Source organism: Lynx rufus, unplaced genomic scaffold, assembly GCF_022079265.1.
Source record: "Lynx rufus isolate CCGP_SWC_20201006 ecotype Redwood Valley unplaced genomic scaffold, mLynRuf1.p SCAF_1, whole genome shotgun sequence".
Lineage (NCBI taxonomy): Eukaryota > Metazoa > Chordata > Mammalia > Carnivora > Felidae > Lynx > Lynx rufus.
The window spans coordinates 114788570-114805365 of NW_025814823.1; the positions used below are offsets into that span (position 1 = coordinate 114788570).

The window sequence follows — 16796 nt, forward strand, 5'->3', positions numbered from 1 at the left end:
AGCTTCCTGGAGGGGCAGGCAGGACACATTTGGGTCTAGGTGACATCTTGCCATCTCATTCCTTAGGACCACCCTCTTTCTCCCCTCCTCCTCAGTAGACCTCTAGGCCAGGGGAGTGGGGAATAGATGTCACAAGAGAGGTGTATGGTTAAAACTATGTGGAGAATTCTTGTTCACTCCCTGGGTCCCCAGTGAGCATTGAGAGTTACTAGCTTTTGAGTGGGAGCTAAGGTCTAGCCCTCTGTCCCACCGTGCTGGGGGACACTGGACAGCCCTCCAGGCCTGAGGTCCCTGGATAGAATGTCCTCATGGCTGGAGCTGCTTCAGCTGGCTCCCCCTCTCTTTCTTGTGTGTGTCCCACACCCAAAGAACCTGCTTAAAATGGGATTTCCAGGCTGTGACGTCAGAGGAAAGCCAGCAGCTCCAGCCTGTGCCAGTTCTTCCTTGATCAACAGAGCTGAGCCCAGTCTTGCTCAGCCTGGAGGAAAGGGGGTTGGCAGAGGAGGGAGTGGATCCAAGGGCTCTAGGCCATGGACACCATATCAGTGGCATCCATGATAATAGGGAGAGACTGTAATAGGAAGAGGCAGGCCGAAGCCACTGCTGGCTTCCCCACTGCCTTAAATTTCAGCCATTTCGTGATCATTTCCCTCCCAAATTCCTCTAGTTTTTCCCTCTCTGAGCTGAAATAGGCCTGTCTGGTGGAGGAGGGCACTTTAAGTATTAGAGCCATTTGGGTTCTGCCTGACAACTTGTCCCATATCTGGGCTGGAGGCAGGGATGGGTAGGAGGGATACCAGCAAGGAGGGGGGAAAAAGCCCACTAGGTGGCGCAGCTCACTCCCAGTGTGGGATTCCCAGCCCCTGAAGGGGAGAATCTTTTCCTGCTGTCAGTCAGCCTTATGGTCTGGTGAGCAGGGTGTCTCATGCCCCACTCACTGGAGTTGCAGGTTCATGAAGAAAACATTCTTGCAGGTGCATGGAACAACTATGGATTTTCAAGCAATTACTTCCTAAGCCCAGATTGTGTACCACCCCCTGCACACTCCCCAGGAGAACGTCAGGCCCAAAGGGCAGGTATTCCCTTTTGGTGAGAATCAGGCACTGTCCTGGAAGCAGGGAAGTTGCCAAGCTGACTCTGGGAGGGTCCTGCAGCCCAAGGGACCCAACATGAGTTTCTGAAATGACATCAACGAGGCCACTGGAGCTAATTTCAAGGTCAGGTGAGGAGAGGAACCCAACAGGTGGTAAGGGGTGGGGAACTTGGGAGAGGCAGGCTAGGCCCAGAGGGATGGCAGCTCACCTGGCTGCAGGACTCTTCTGGATATGATTTCCCTGATGGCCATAGTAACAGTCCCAGGCCAGGCCCAAGTGTTTGTGTTTCCTGTCCCTTCCCTTATTTTATCTGATGCACTATGAGATTTAAAAAGGAGAAAAAAAGACCCTAATTTCCAAATTCTGGAATCCCAAGGTACTTCTACAAGAGCCAAGGTTGGGCCTCCTTAGTAACCTACCTTTCCCTGACCTCCTTCCCAAACTGACCCCACCAGCCCTGCATCCCTAATGAATTACCCTCTCCTTTTGTCCCAGCCAGATGAGTGATCAATAAATAATGCTGCCTGAAATATTGATGGTGAGTTTTACACTAGCATCCCTTTGCTGTGCCTGTCATTGGGGAATTTGAGAGCTGACAGAGAAATGCATGGCCACCAGAGAGCTCTTTTCTATCTCTGCCAAGAGAGGGTCTTTCTTTGCCAAGATTTCAACCTGTTCCCAACTCAGCCAGAATCATGACTCATTCCCATCAAGTAAGATGAGGACTCAGCCAGCAACCTCCAACCTGGGAAGAGTCAGGTAAGCTAAACAAAGCAGAGACCCTTCCTGATACTTTTGTCTCAAGACAAAGAGATCCCATTTCCTCTGTTCCATGTCCATCTTGGACCTTCCAGGTCCAGCTCTCTGAGCAGGATCTCAGAAGGAGAACTGCAGGTTCCCTGTCCCCCAGGTTGACCGTTTAAAGCATGAACAGAAGGACTCACATGCTCCCAGACTTCTCTGGCCCAAGTCACTGTCATCTAGTTTTGTTCTCCCTGGAAGAAGGGTAGGGGAGAGGAGGAGCAGGTAGAAACTCTTGAGCCCTGTTGAGCCTGACTCACCCGATGCCAGGGCCCTCCTTGGCAGAAACTAGGCACACTCAGATCTTTGCATGCATAATGCCTTCGGCCTAGGCACTCTAGTTCTGCTCCACTTGGTCAGCTCCTGCATGCACTTCAAGTCTCAGTTTAGAAGTGACGTCCCTGCCCCATCCCATCCCGGTCCCTTTGGCATTCTGCTCTTCCTCCCCAACACCTGCCCCTGTTTGGTCATTGCCTGTTTCCCCACCAGACTGAAAGCCAGGGCATAGGCAGTGAGTGGGTCTACCTGGTGCACCACGGTTTCCCCAGCATCTAGCAGGGGTCCTGGCACACAACAAGCACTCGGCACATTTTTGCGGAATGTTCTAATGATGTCCTGTAGTGCTTTTCCACTCCTGAAAAAAACATCAACCTTCAAACTTCACTGTCTCTCTTGGCTGAGCTGTTTGCCTGCACTGGAGGATGGGTGTCTGCACTAAACAGCAGCAGCCCAGATCAGCCTCCCTTGCTCTCACTTCTCCTGCATGTGTTCATGCTCATTTGCTCTCCTTTCTCTCTCACACACACAGATGGGAGTCAGCTTTCCAGCCACATTCAGTTCTCACTTTAATTCAAAAGCTAAATTGGGAAGAAGAGCAGCTTCACACTCCTAATTTAGCCTGGGAGAGAAAAAGGGAGACAGCCTGGATTTGCCAGGGAAAGGAGAAAGTTGGGTGTGGGGTGGGGAATGGTGGCAAACATACCCATAGCCTAAGGGAAGACAATGAAACTCTTACCACCCAGCTCCTAAAAATAAACCATCTACAGCTATGACCCCAGAGTGACCCTTATTAAGCCTCTTTCCCATACAAGTGCAGCCATTCCGGGCATTCCCCCAGTCTAGGGGTAGGATTAAGGGAGGCAGAGGAGATTGTGGTTATTAAAACTATGAAAAGAGGGAGATGCTGCTGCTTTGGTCACTGGTAGTACAAAATCAGGAAGTCCTTCTTAAATCTAACTTTAATCCCTCTTTTGATAGCTGAAGTGGATGATGAATAAAAACAGTCTGCAGGTACTTGCCCACTAATATTCATAGCAGTGTTATTCACGAGAGTGAAAAGGTGGGAACAGTGGCGCCTGGCTGTCTCAGGCGGTTAAGCATCCAGCTCTTCATTTCAGCTCAGGTCATGATCTCATGGGTCATGAGTTTGAGCCCCGCGTTGGGCTCCATGCTGGCAGTTTGGAACCTGTTTGGTATTCTTTCTCTCTCTCCTTCTCTTTCTGCCCCTCCTGTGCTCATGAAAAACAAATAAATAAACCTAAAACAAAACAAAACAAAAGGTGGAAATGGTCTAAATGTCCATCAACAGATGAAGGATTAAACAGAATGTGGTATATACATACAATGGAATATTATTCAGCCTTAGGAAGGAATGAAGTTATGACACATGCTGCAACATGGACAAAGCTCAAAAACATTATGCAAAGTGAGATAAGGCAGTCAAAAAAGGGCAAATATTATGATTCCACTTACATGTAGTACCTAGAATAGACAAATTCATCGAGACAGAAACTATAATAGAGGTTACTAGGCAGTGGTGTGAGGGAGCAGGATGAGTACAGAGTTTCTCTTCAGGAAGATGAAAAAGTTCTGGAGATGGATGAAAGTGATGGTTGCACATTGTGAGTGTACTTAATGTCAGTGAATTGTACACTTAAAAAAAATGGTTAAACTGGTGGGATGCCTAGCTGGCTTGGTTGGCCGAGCCTGCGCCTCTTTATCTCCAAGTCCTGAGTTCAAGCCCCACGTTGGGCATAGAGTTTACTTTTTCAAAAAAAATGATTAAAATGGTAAATATTATGGTATGTATATTTTATAAATGTCTTTATTTTATTTTATTTTATTTTATTTTATTTTATTTTATTTTATTTTATTTTATTTTGAGAGAGAGAGAGCACAAGCAGGGGAGGGGCAGAGAGAGAGGGAGAATGAGAATCCCAAGCAGGCTCTGAGCTGTCAGCATAAAGCCTGATGACACAGGGCTTGATCCCACGAACCATGAGATCATGACCTGAGCTGAAAATTCAGGTCAGACTTAAGAGTCGGATACTTAACTGACTGAGCCACTCAAGTACCCCTATGGCGTATATGTTTTACCGCAATACATTTTTTAAGAAGGCACTGAGTCCAATGTTGGCTTGAAGACTGTCACCCTGCCATGATGACTCTCTCTGAGGCATGACCAGAGGGAAACTGAGTCCTAGAAGTTCAAAAGACCCCTCCCCTTACTCACAGGAACAGAAATGCTGCTTCTGCCTGGAGTACAGAGAAGAACCCTCTGGGGCATTCCTGAGGATAGGAGCTAACTCTGCCTACCTCTTATGTCTTCTTATCAGTATGATAATCTGGAGGGAAGTTCTTCTTCCTGGTTCTGGATTCCAGCATCCTCTTCAGTCACTTCTTTTGACTTTGCCCTAAACAGGGTTCTTATATGGGTGTAGTAGATAAGGGGATGGTTAGAGAAGGGAAAAAGAGAAGACCCTTCCATCCAGCCTCTCCCACTTCCCTGTGGCCACTGTACCAAGGAAAAGGGATGCATGCACCTTTGGGCTGAGCTGCCTGTCAGTAAATTTGGGTGTCAAATTTTCTTGCTCTCTGCATCTGACTGGGTGGCACCTGAAGGGAGTGTGTGATAGCTGGTACTGATGCATCCAGACCTCACCCTCTCTCCTAGATGACTACATGATTTCCTGCCTGGTCTCCCCACCAGCACTCCCCACCCAGCCTCCTGCATGCAGAATGGCTAGTTGGCTCCCCAACTGCCTGGGAAGCACTTCGGTGGGTAGGAGATGATTAGGGGTTCCACAGTCACTAAGCTTCCCCTATGATAGCACATTTCACACTGTTATGATTGCCTGTTTATCTGTCTGTCTCCCACACCCAGACTACAAACTGCAAAAGAGGAGTCACCTTTTTACTTCTTTTTGTATCTTTAATACCTAGAGGAGCAGATGTTTGATAAGTAACTGTTGAAATGGTCTGTTCACATGTCTGTCTGCCCTACTCGACTTGACTCAAGAATCCCTAGAGGGTGGGGGTGCCTGGGTGGCTCAGTTGGTTAAGCATCCAACTTTGATTCAGGTCGTGATCTCAAGGTCTGAGTTCAAGCCCCATGTCATGCTCTGCGCCGACAGCTCAGAGGCTGGAGCCTGCTTCAGATTCTGTGTCTCCCTCTCTCTCTCTGCCCCTCCCCTGCTCATTCTCTCTCTCTCTCTCTCAAAAATAATAAATAAACGTTAAAATGTTTAAAATAAATAAATAAATACAAATAAAGAATCCCTAGGGGTGAAAGCTTTGTCCAGTTCATTCTGGAACCCCAGAGAATATGTTGTTCTTGGTATGACTTTGGTTTCAGCCAGAGGTTCTGAAGCCAGACTATCTGGATTGGAATCCTGGCTCCCCCATTGCTCAGCTTTCTGACCTTAATCAAGTCACCTGCCCTCTCTGAGCCCCCTTCCTCATCAATGACATGGGGGTGAGAATAGTACTTACTTCATGAGGTATTGTGAATACAAATGTCTGTCAAATGTTTAGCACAGAGCCTGTCACATTGTAAATGTGTCTTATGGGTGAGGTGGGGGTAGAGAATGCATCTAGATGTTAAGAAGAATAAAAAAAAAACAAGCACCCACAGCTCATGGCTGCATCCTGGTATTTTGGGGTAGGGGGTGAGGCCAGTGCCACCGTGACACAACCCCAGGGGCTGCCTGTCCCCTACTTCCCTCCCCCTCCCACCAGGTCTACAGAGTCCAAGCTCACCCACCATGAAGCTGAGCACCCCCGGCGCTGGGCTGGGCGGCGGTGAGGGGCCAGAAATAACCGCCGTTGCTATTCCTGCTTTTCTAGGCTGGATGGGAACGCTGCCTCTCTCATCTAAAGGCTGCTCCAGACTTCCTGCACATCAGTGGGCTCTTATGTAACGCTCCCCTCCCTCTGCCTGCCCAACACGCTTCCAGAGATTTCTGCAGCCAGCTTTGCTGCACACTCAGCTGAGGGGTGGGGAGAGCAAAGAATCCACCACAGGCCAAATTGTCCTGTTAAGTCCAGGGTCTTGACAGCCCCAGGCCTGGGAGAGGATCCACACAGAACAGGGCAGAGAGACTGATGTCCAAGGACAGCAGCCTCTTTCTGCATCTGCAGGTTACTCTGAGGCAGAAAGGACCAGGAGAGCCCTATCTGAGTGTTCACCCTCTCCCTCTGCCCAAAACAGATGCTCTGTGCCAAAGTATTATGCTTTAGTGTCTCCACTTTAGACCTAACCTGTGTCTGGCACACAACCCATCAGCCAGACTCTGAGGATGGCAACACAGACCCCAACTCTCTCAGGCAGATCCCCTAATCTTGGCCAAATCCTCCATGTCCCTTTCCCGAAGCTCCTAGAACCCACCCCGAGCATGCCAGGTACCCTCTTCAGAGCCAGGGGCCCCTGTGCCTCAGACCTCAGCATCACTCTCCATGAGCCCTTCTTAGAACTTGCCCCTCTCTGGGCACCTGTCAGTTAAACATCTGGCCCTTGGTTTTAGCTCAGGTCGTGATCGCAACATTCTCGGGATTGAGCCCTGACAGCATGGAGTCTGCTTGGGATCTCTCTCCCCATCTCTTTCTGCCCCTCCCACGCTCTCTCTCTCTTAAAATAAATAAACATCTAAAAAAAAAAAACATTAAAAAAAAAAAAAAAAAGAACATGCCCTTCTCCACCTGGCTTAGGAGTCAGGGTTTTCCTCTGGCACCTGGTTTCCCCACCTGTAACTGGAGCAAAATACAATGGCTTCACACTCCAACACCTCGAGGGGATTTTCTCTTTCATCTCCCCTGGTCATTCTTCATGTCTCCATTTCTCCTCTTCTGTCAGTGCACTTTCTGTCCCCTCATTCGACCCCCCACCAGATCTGGCCTCTCCAGAGGTTTCTCCTCACCTCTCACAACCCTTCCTTCACAGGGTGGGAGTAGAGCTGTACCCAGACCTATTGAAGGCCAGGCCCTCCATATTTCCGGCAGAACCCATCAGCCATCGGAAAGTGTGACAGGCACCCCAGACGGAACTGAAGGGAGAGTCACTTCCTGAGCCCCAGGCTGGCCACAGCAGTGGCAAACCACGATCTGAGCAGCACATGTGGGTGCTGACGTAGTCGGGGTTGAGGAGGAGGAAGTGGCAGTGGAAAATGGGGCTTGTTTTCCTCCGACAGATGCTGGGTGCTCAGCAATGGGTCAAGTTTCTGAGACATAATGATTCCCACTGGCTTTTGCTTGGAGCCCCAGGTGCCCTGGGCAAGCTTAGTTCTGCTCTCACCTCTGTTCCCTACTCCTCTCCTGCTTGCAAGGAAAGTCGGAGTGTAGACGGCAGCCGGAGTGGACGGCACCCCTTCCAAGAGCTTCTCACCTTTCCCAGGGCTTCTGGCACCAGTCACCCAGGATGCAAGGTGTGAGAGTCCCACACTCATCCCTAATGCTCCTGGAAACCCTGTAGATCCCAGGTCAGGGTGCAGGAGTGACTCTGAGTCTTGTTTACCCCCAGTTTCATTTCCATTAGACCCCAGGCTGGTTGTCAGGTTTGTTGGGCACAAGTTAGGTAGGTGCTCAAAAGCCCACCTGAGATTTGGCTCCTTGGGAGGGGTCAGTTCTTTTCACTCTGTCTCCTCCTCGCCTTCCAGTCCTCCCCCAGCCCCCACCCATGAGAGCAACCAGGGTTGTGCCATTGCCCAGAAGACAGACCAGAGGAGAATGGGGATAACCTAGATGCTTCCAGCTGTATTGCTGAGAAGGCAGGCCCAGAGCATAACTCTATCCAGGGAGAAGACTCTCAGGCCCTCCTTCTCACTGGTTTCCCAGTCAGAGAGAGGGCTAAGGTCTGTGCAGTATGTAGGGGCTTTGAGCCCACTCCTCCCAGTGCTCTTCAGGGGCGTATACCATGATACCTCCTCCTCTGTATGAGCTATAGAGGGCAGAATAAGGGAGAAGAGGGTGGAGGGGTACAGTTGAGCCCTAAACATTCTCACTGCCCATACCTTAGCTTGAGGCCCTAGACTGATCGCAGCCTTTCCCTCCTGAGGCCTTTGCACAGCTGTCCCCTTTGCCTGGAATGCCCTCCCCACCACACTCCTCTATGCATTGTTGGTTTCCTCTCATCCTTTATGTCTCTGCATAAATGTCACCTCCTCTGAGATGCTTCCCTCACCTCTCTAGTATGTTTTACTTACCATAATCTGAAATCATCCTTTTTATTTACATAGTTGTTTACTTGTGTCACTGAATAGCAGTTTCCAAGAGGGCATAACTCCATCTGCTTTCTTCACTGCAGAATCCCCAAGACTTAGAATTGTTTCTGATACAAGCAAGGGCCAATAAACCTTTTAAAAAATAAATCAATGTGTTTTTTTAAATGAATGTTTTACTCAACCTTACCTCCTGCTATCTCCCAATCGAAACCCTCTCTACTCTAGCGCTTTAAAAAAATATATTTATTTATTAATTAAAGTTTATTTATTTATTTTTAGAGAGACAGAGACAGGGTGAGTGGGGGAGGGGCCGAGAGAGAGCGAGAGAGAGAATCCCAAGCAGGCTCCATGCTGCCAGCACAGAGCCCAACGTGGGGCTCAAACTCGTGAAACTGTGAGATCATGACCTGAGCCAAAACCAAGAGTCAGATGCTTTACCAATTGAGCCACCCAGGTGCCCCTGAATGTTTATTTGTGTGTGTGTGGGGGGGGGGAAGCGAGCCAGAGAGGGGCAGAGAGAGAGGGAGACAGAGGATCTGAAGCTGACAGCAGAGAGCACAATACAGGGCTCAAACTCACCAACCATGTGATCGTGACCTGAGCCAAAGTCAGACACTTAACCAACTGAACCACCCAGGTGCCCCTTAGCTCATTTTTTCCAGGCAGATCACACGAGGACTGTTCTGGCCACCCTCCCCCCAACCCTGGCCTGAAAGTGCTTCACTTCCTCACCACAACGTTTGGTTCTTCTCATGTTCGCTCTCCTCTAAAATCTTTTTACCATCTTTGTCCCCTTCCCTGGAATCTCTCCCTCCTCTTATCTTCTGTGTTCTTCAGCACAACTGACATTTGGAGGCTAACAGGGCTTCTTCCTATTCTTAATTCTCTTGCAACATGGAATCCAGTCTTCTTTTACCTAACTGTAAGCTTCTTAGAGGCCGGGGTGTATGCCATAGGCCTTCCCAATCCTTGCCCACAGAAAGTCCTCAGAAAAGTTCTTTTTGTTGTGGAAAATGGGTGTATTAATCAGAAACTGCTGGATTGTGAGTAACAGAAACTGAAAGGAGCCTATTTTATTAAATCAAAAAGAAATGCATTGGCCTGCATAACTAAAAACCTCAGGCTGTATCCAAAGACTTACTCTCTGTATGTAGAAGCCTTCTATGTTTTCCTCTGCATTGGCTTCATTTTCAGGTAGGCTTTCCAGTCCTCATGGCAAGATGGCCTCCAGGCTTACATTCCATTGGCTTAGTACCATCAGAGAGAGAATTGTCCTTTTTCAAGAGTTCCAGAAAAAATCCCAGAAGTGCTTTTCATTAGCCTTGTTTGGGTCATGTGCCCATCCTAACTCAGTTGCTCTGGCTAGGGACATGGAATGGTCCTAGGATGGAGCATTCTAGATGGATGGCCAGGTGTGGGTGACATACCCACTCCTAGGTCTAGAACAGGGTTGTCTTCCTCCAACCATATGGACTGGAGTGGTTCCCCAAAAGAAACCGTTGTCTGGGGAGCAATTATGAAAAGAGAGGGGAATTGATGTTGCATATGCAAAACAAAAGATATAGACTGTAAGGATTTCCATTGCCCAGCTTCAGTGAGGATCTGAAGATAACTTAGGTCAACTTCCACATGAGAATCATAGGGGAATTGGTTTGTTCTGGCTGTGCTCTTGGGATCTGGGCAGCTCCCCAGGGACAGAAGGAGGATCCTAACTAAGATGAGGAAACCACTCAGTTCAGTTCTGGCACTCACAAGGTCAGAAAAATTGTGACTCAGTAGGTCTAAGGTAAAATTTCTTCTTCTTTTTTTCCCAGAGCTCCAGAAGTGATTCTGTCACACACACAAGGTTGTAAAATTCTGTTCTAGGAAGTGATGTTTTACTTCAGCAAGAAAGATTCAGATTAGCTCTTCAGGACAATGTCCCCTATGTTAGAATTGGAATGTTTCTCCCTTTCTGCACAGTTTTTCAGAAAAGGATCACTGGAGTTTGCTTGGAGGCTGAAGACGGGTGGGTGAATTGTGGGTGACCCTGTGGGTCAAAAGCCCCTGAAAATAACAATAGTCACTGTTTATTGAATGGTAATTCCAAGGCAGGAACTGTGCTTTGGGACTTCAGTGATGTCAGTCCATGTAAGCTTCAATTTTTCACAACAATTCTTCCATGTGGGTATCATTAACATTAGCTCTATTTTACAGTTGAAGAAAGTGAGATACAAAAGGCCTGGCCAAGATACCCAACCTGGGAGTGGCATTCAGACACAAGGCCATCTGACCCTGACTGGCAGGAGGCCTCAGAGAAGGTACATCACTCATGGGCAACACGGTTAGGCATTAGGAGTGGGCCTCTCACCACGCCCTAGCCATTTGGGTTGGGGAGCTCAGACTTAGAGCACACAGGTTCATTGCTAGATTCCTTAAATAGATTTTTATAAGAAAATGTGTGTGTGTGTGCCTGTGTGTGTGTGTGTGTTGGCATGCGTGTGTGCGTGTGTAGAGGATAGAAAAGGATGAAGCCCAAAAGTTAGTGCCCCTCCCATTTAAACCCCAGGACTCTGACCTGTTTGGGTTCACAGGGACCCCAGACCTACCCCCGTCCGTCCTTGTGTCCTCAGCACCCTCCTTCCACACAAATTTTGTGCTTTCTTTTTAAATTCAGAAAAACAGCACCTCCCTGGATTGAGAGCTAGAGCAGGAGCCTTCCTCTCTCGGAATCCCTGTTTTCTTGGGGTGCGCATTTAAATGCGGGGGTAGGGATGGGACCGAAAGGGCTTCCCCATTCGCGTCCTGCTCCTGGAAGACCTGCGGGAATCGTTCCCGCCTACCCACCCCCGCCCTCCCGCCCTTAGGCTGGCTCCGGGAGGGAAGTGTTATCCCGCCTGGAGTCTGGGCGCCTCGGCGGTGGCGGCTCCCCAGGGACTGCAGGGAGAACCCAGGCTGCGGCGCCTGCTCAGTTCGCGCTCACTGCGTCTAAGGCTCCCCCGGCCTGGCTACGCGCCCAGCACAGAGGCAGGGAGGGGGAACCCGAAGCCGGCGGAAGAGCCCACTCGGCCCGGGGCCCGGGGAACTGAGCTGGAGAGGGGACCTCCAGGGGGCAGCACCAGGCCGCTAAGCAGGTCCTCTCGGTGCCAGCCTAGGGGTCCCCAGACAGCCCATAGGGAAGCCCCCTTTTCAGATTGCCGCACTGCCCGCCCATCTCCATTTGTTCTGGATAAAGGTGGGAAAGTCTCCCACCACCACAAGGACCACCAGCTCCTGGTTGAGAAGCAGGTGGCCCACCGCAACCCAAAGAGACCTAGGGAACCACCTAGCGAGTATTTCCTAGCCTCAGTTTCCCCCATGACATCTGGAATGGCTTCGTGCCATTGGTCAAGGCCGGGGGGTCAATGCCCCGCCTCTCCTGGGCGGCCTCTGCCCCGGCCAGCCCAGCCGCTCCTCCCCTTAGCTCCCGCCCCGCTCCCACGGTCCCAGAGGTGGGCGGGAGGGCCCTGGATGACGGTGGCAGAACCCCGGGCCGACTCGCCCTCGCCCCCGCCCCGGGCCCGGGCTTCCCCAGCCCAGTCCCCGCTGGGGAGTCGCCTGAGCCGCGATGCGCCAAGCGCTACGCGCCCGGAGACCTCCACCAGGGCGTCCCCAGCTCTTGCGCTCATTCTGGCTCCCGGGGAGGGGGAGGGGGGGCAACCAGGGAGCAGCGAGCAACGACCCGGAAACGCCATATAAGGAGCAGGAAGGATCCCCCGCCGGAACAACCCTTATTTGGGCAGCGCCTTATTTGGAACGGCCAGATATGGCCCGGCCGCTTCCGGCTCCGGGAGGAGGGAAGAAGGCGGAGGGAAGAGGCGGGGGCAAGGCTGGGAACTCCGAGGCAGCCTGAGTCCGGGAGTCCCCAGCTGAGGCTTGAGTCCTAAGCTTTCTCGAAGCCTAGACGCCCAGGGTCCAGGAGTCCGCGCAGGGGCCGGGGTGAGTGATGGCGGTGCCCACAGCTCTAGGATAGGGGGCTTCACGTCACTCTGGGTCCTCCCGGCCGGTCTTGCCATATTAGGGCTTCCTGCTTCCCTTATATGGCCATGTACGTCACGACGGAGGCGGGCCCGTGGCGTTCCAGACCCTTCAAATAGAAGCGGATCTGGGGAGTCGCGAGAGATCCCAGCGCGCAGAACTTGGGGAGCCGCCGCCGCCGCCTGCTGCCATCGCCGCCAGCTTCCGCCGCCGCAGGACCGGCCCCTGCCCCAGCCTCGGTAGCAGCGCCGCGTCCACACCCGCTGGCTGCGAGGGCGAGCCTAGAGGCCCCACCTGCTCCCGCCACAGTGTGCCCTGCGTCCCGCATGTGACCCGGCCAGGCCCCCGAGAGTGTGTCCCCCGCAGCCACGGCTCCGGGCTGCGCCCACCCGCCCCAACACCAGCTCTCCAGCCTGCCCGTCCGGGATGGCCGCAGCCAAGGCCGAGATGCAGCTGATGTCTCCGCTGCAGATCTCCGACCCGTTCGGCTCCTTTCCTCACTCGCCCACCATGGACAACTACCCTAAGCTGGAGGAGATGATGCTGCTGAGCAACGGGGCTCCCCAGTTTCTCGGTGCTGCCGGGGCCTCAGAGGGCAGCGGCGGTAACAGCAGCAGCAGCAGCGGGGGCGGTGGAGGTGGAGGGGGCGGCAGCAGCGCCAGCAGCAACAGCGCCTTCAACCCTCAGGGGGAGGCAGGCGAGCAGCCCTACGAGCACCTGACCGCAGGTAAGCGGTGGCCGACGCCGAGGATTAGCCCCTTCGCCACCATCCTGGCATCCAATCCTTCCCCACAGCCTTGCAGCGCCCCCTTCACCGCAGCAGTGCTCCTGGACCTCAGGGATGCAAGTGGGGTTTCCCTTCCCTTCCTCGCATCCTTAGGGTCATGTGCTAGAGGGATACCTGGGGACACCCACCTCACCCTCACCCCCCTTGTCCCTAGCTGTGCGCAGAAGAGCGAGCTTCTGTTTTGGATGGAGAGCTCGGGCTGCGTGGGTGGGTGGAGGGGGGAGGGCTTGTTTTGAAGAGCAGGGCTGCGCCCCCCTTTCTCCAGACATCCTTGCGTTGCTTGCCGCCTGTGCCCAAGGAATGGCCGTGATCCGTGCCCAGGGATGTCCTGGCAGCCCGGGGTAGGGGGCGCGCACTAGCCGCGGCGGAGGGGTTGCTGGCGGGAATCCCTCCGTGGCGCAGCCGCCGATGCGGAGCGCGGTGAGCTGCAGTGGAGGGGGATTCTCCGTATTTGCGTCAGCTGTTGTTGAAATGGGCTCTGCCGCTGGAGCGGGTCCAGGAACATTGCAATCTGCTGCTATCAATTATTAACCAGCTCAGGAGTCAATGGTAGCCAGCCCGACCTCTTGCCTGGCAGCTCGTGTCCTCGTCCTCCAGTGATTGCTCTCCAGTAACCGGGCCTCCTCCCTCTCTCTCTCCTGCCAGAGTCTTTTCCTGATATCTCTCTGAATAACGAGAAGGTTCTGGTGGAGACAAGTTACCCCAGCCAAACCACCCGGCTGCCCCCCATCACCTACACTGGCCGCTTCTCTCTGGAGCCTGCACCCAACAGTGGCAACACCTTGTGGCCTGAGCCCCTCTTCAGCCTGGTCAGCGGCCTCGTGAGCATGACCAACCCACCGGCCACCTCATCTTCAGCACCATCTCCAGCAGCCTCCTCCTCCTCCTCTGCCTCTCAGAGCCCACCCCTGAGCTGTGCAGTACAGTCCAATGACAGCAGCCCCATTTACTCAGCAGCACCCACGTTCCCCACACCTAACACTGACATCTTCCCTGAGCCACAAAGCCAGGCCTTTCCAGGCTCGGCAGGCACCGCGCTCCAGTACCCGCCTCCTGCCTACCCTGCTGCCAAGGGTAGCTTCCAGGTCCCCATGATCCCTGACTATTTGTTTCCACAACAGCAGGGGGACCTGGGCCTGGGCACCCCAGACCAGAAGCCTTTCCAAGGCCTGGAAGGCCGTACCCAGCAGCCTTCACTCACTCCACTGTCTACCATCAAGGCCTTTGCCACACAGTCGGGCTCCCAGGACTTGAAGGCCCTCAACACCACCTACCAGTCCCAGCTCATCAAACCCAGCCGCATGCGCAAGTACCCCAACCGGCCCAGCAAGACGCCCCCCCACGAACGCCCCTATGCCTGCCCCGTGGAGTCCTGTGACCGCCGCTTCTCCCGCTCAGATGAGCTCACCCGCCACATTCGCATCCATACTGGCCAGAAGCCCTTCCAGTGTCGCATCTGCATGCGCAACTTCAGCCGCAGTGACCATCTCACCACCCACATCCGCACACACACAGGCGAGAAGCCCTTCGCCTGCGACATCTGTGGGAGAAAGTTTGCCAGGAGTGATGAACGCAAGAGGCATACCAAGATCCACTTGCGGCAGAAGGACAAAAAGGCAGACAAAGGTGTTGTGGCTTCTTCTGCCACCACCTCCCTCTCTTCCTACCCGTCCCAGGTGGCTACCTCCTACACATCCCCAGTTACTACCTCTTATCCGTCCCCAGCCACCACTTCATATCCATCACCTGTGCCCACCTCCTACTCCTCTCCTGGTTCCTCAACCTACCCATCCCCTGTGCACAGTGGCTTCCCCTCACCCTCAGTGGCTACCACATACTCCTCCGTTCCCCCTGCTTTCCCAGCCCAAGTCAGCAGCTTCCCTTCCTCGGCTGTCACCAACTCCTTCAGCGCCTCAACAGGGCTTTCGGACATGACAACAACCTTTTCTCCCAGGACAATTGAAATTTGCTAAAGGGAAAGGGGGAAAAAAGGAAAAGGGAGAAAAAGAAACACAAGAGACTTAGGACAGCAGGAGGAGATGGCCACAGGAGGGGGTTCCTCTTAGGTGAGATGGAGGTTCTCAGAGCCAAACCCTCCCCCTCTACTCTACCCTAGGGTCGGCGTGGAAGGTCTATTGGCCTGCAATCCTCTCTGCCCACTTGCCCTTCCTTCCCCATCCCTACTCCCTTTGACTTCAGCTGCCTGAAACAGCCATGTCCAAGTTCTTCACCTCTTTCCAAAGAACTTGATTTGCATGGATTTTGGATATATCATTTCAGTATCATCTCCATCGTATGCCTGACCCCCTGGTCCCTTCAATGCTAGAAAATCAAGTTGGCAAAATGCGGTTTGGGCCGTAAGAGCCCAGCCCTGCACCCTTGTACAGTGTCTGTGCCATGGATTTTGTTTTTCTGGGGTACTCTTGATGTGAAGATAATTTGCATATTCTATTGTATTATTTGGAGTTAGGGCCTCACTTTGGAAAAAAAAAAAAAAAAGAAAAGCCAAGCAAACCAACGGTGATCCTTTATTTTGTGATGATGCTGTGACGATTAAGTTTGAAGCTTTTTTTGAAACAGCAGTCCTTGATATTAATCAGAGCATGTGTCAGAGTGATGTTCCGTTAACCTTTTTGTAAATATTGCCCGACTGTACTCTCACATGTGACAAAATACGGTTTGGTTTTTCTTCTTTTTTTGGAAAGTGTTTTTTTTTTCGTCCTTTTGGTTTAAGGAGTTTCACGTCTTGGTGCCTTTTGTGTGCTGCGCCTTGCTGACAGCTTGACTCATGCCGTAGTGAGGGACGTGCTCACCTCTAGCCTTAAGGGGGGCAGGGAGTGATGATTCGGGGGAGGCTTTGGGAGCAAAATAAGGAAGAGGGCTGAGCTGAGCCTCAGTTCTCCAGAATGTAAGAAAACAAAATCTAAAACAAAATCTGAACTCAAAAGTCTATTTTTTTAACTGAAAATGTAAATTTATAAATATATTCAGGAGTTGGAATGTTGTAGTTACCTACTGAGTAGGCGGCGATTTTTGTATGTTATGAACATGCAGTTCATTATTTTGTGGTTTTATTTTACTTTGTACTTGTGTTTGCTTAAACAAAGTGACTGTTTGGCTTATAAACACATTGAATGCGCTTTATTGCCCATGGGATATGTGGTGTATATCCTTCAGAAAAATTAAAAGGAAAATAAAATAGTTGTGGTTGGGTGCGTGTTTCCTGGGGTGGGAGAGGGGGCGGCCCTTTTGTAGCCATCTTTATCGAGGGCTTTGAAGGGCTTTTACAGAGACAGGGAGATTCCTTTCTTGTTTTTTAAGATTTTATTTTTAAGTAATCTCTACACCCAACATGGGGCTTGAACTCACAACACTGAGATCAAAAGTCACATGCTCTGCAGACTGAGCCAGCCAGGCTCCCTGGAGACAGGGAAATTCCAGTCAAAGTCGTGCCTGCTGTGTGTCACTGGAGTGAATTCTTTGAGAACTGTGTGTGGGTCTCTTGATACTGGGCCTCTTCCTTAGTCTAGCAGACTGGAACCTTAACTTGGTTAATTAAAGCTGAAGAAGGCTACAGGTAGAAATGGAATATGAAGGGCACCTGGGTGGCTCATTCGGTTGAGC

The 16796-nt window shown here is 51.8% G+C and overlaps 1 protein-coding gene and 1 long non-coding RNA gene across 2 annotated transcripts; one reads left to right on the forward strand and one right to left on the reverse strand.

Moving 5' to 3' along the window:
- Positions 1 to 3393: 3393 nt before the first annotated feature.
- On the reverse strand, positions 3394 to 7189 carry LOC124516168 (uncharacterized). The gene is made up of 3 exons (XR_006962989.1): positions 7091 to 7189; positions 4491 to 4600; positions 3394 to 3432 (listed from the first exon to the last, which is right to left on the reverse strand). It is a non-coding gene; the product is annotated as an uncharacterized LOC124516168 (long non-coding RNA).
- Positions 7190 to 12262: 5073 nt separating this feature from the next.
- On the forward strand, positions 12263 to 16373 carry EGR1 (early growth response 1). Its single transcript, XM_047085379.1, has 2 exons — positions 12263 to 13112; positions 13818 to 16373. Exons 1-2 carry the CDS (start codon positions 12812 to 12814, stop codon positions 15143 to 15145), a joined length of 1629 nt encoding a protein of 542 aa, XP_046941335.1. The 5' UTR covers positions 12263 to 12811; the 3' UTR covers positions 15146 to 16373.
- Positions 16374 to 16796: the final 423 nt, after the last annotated feature.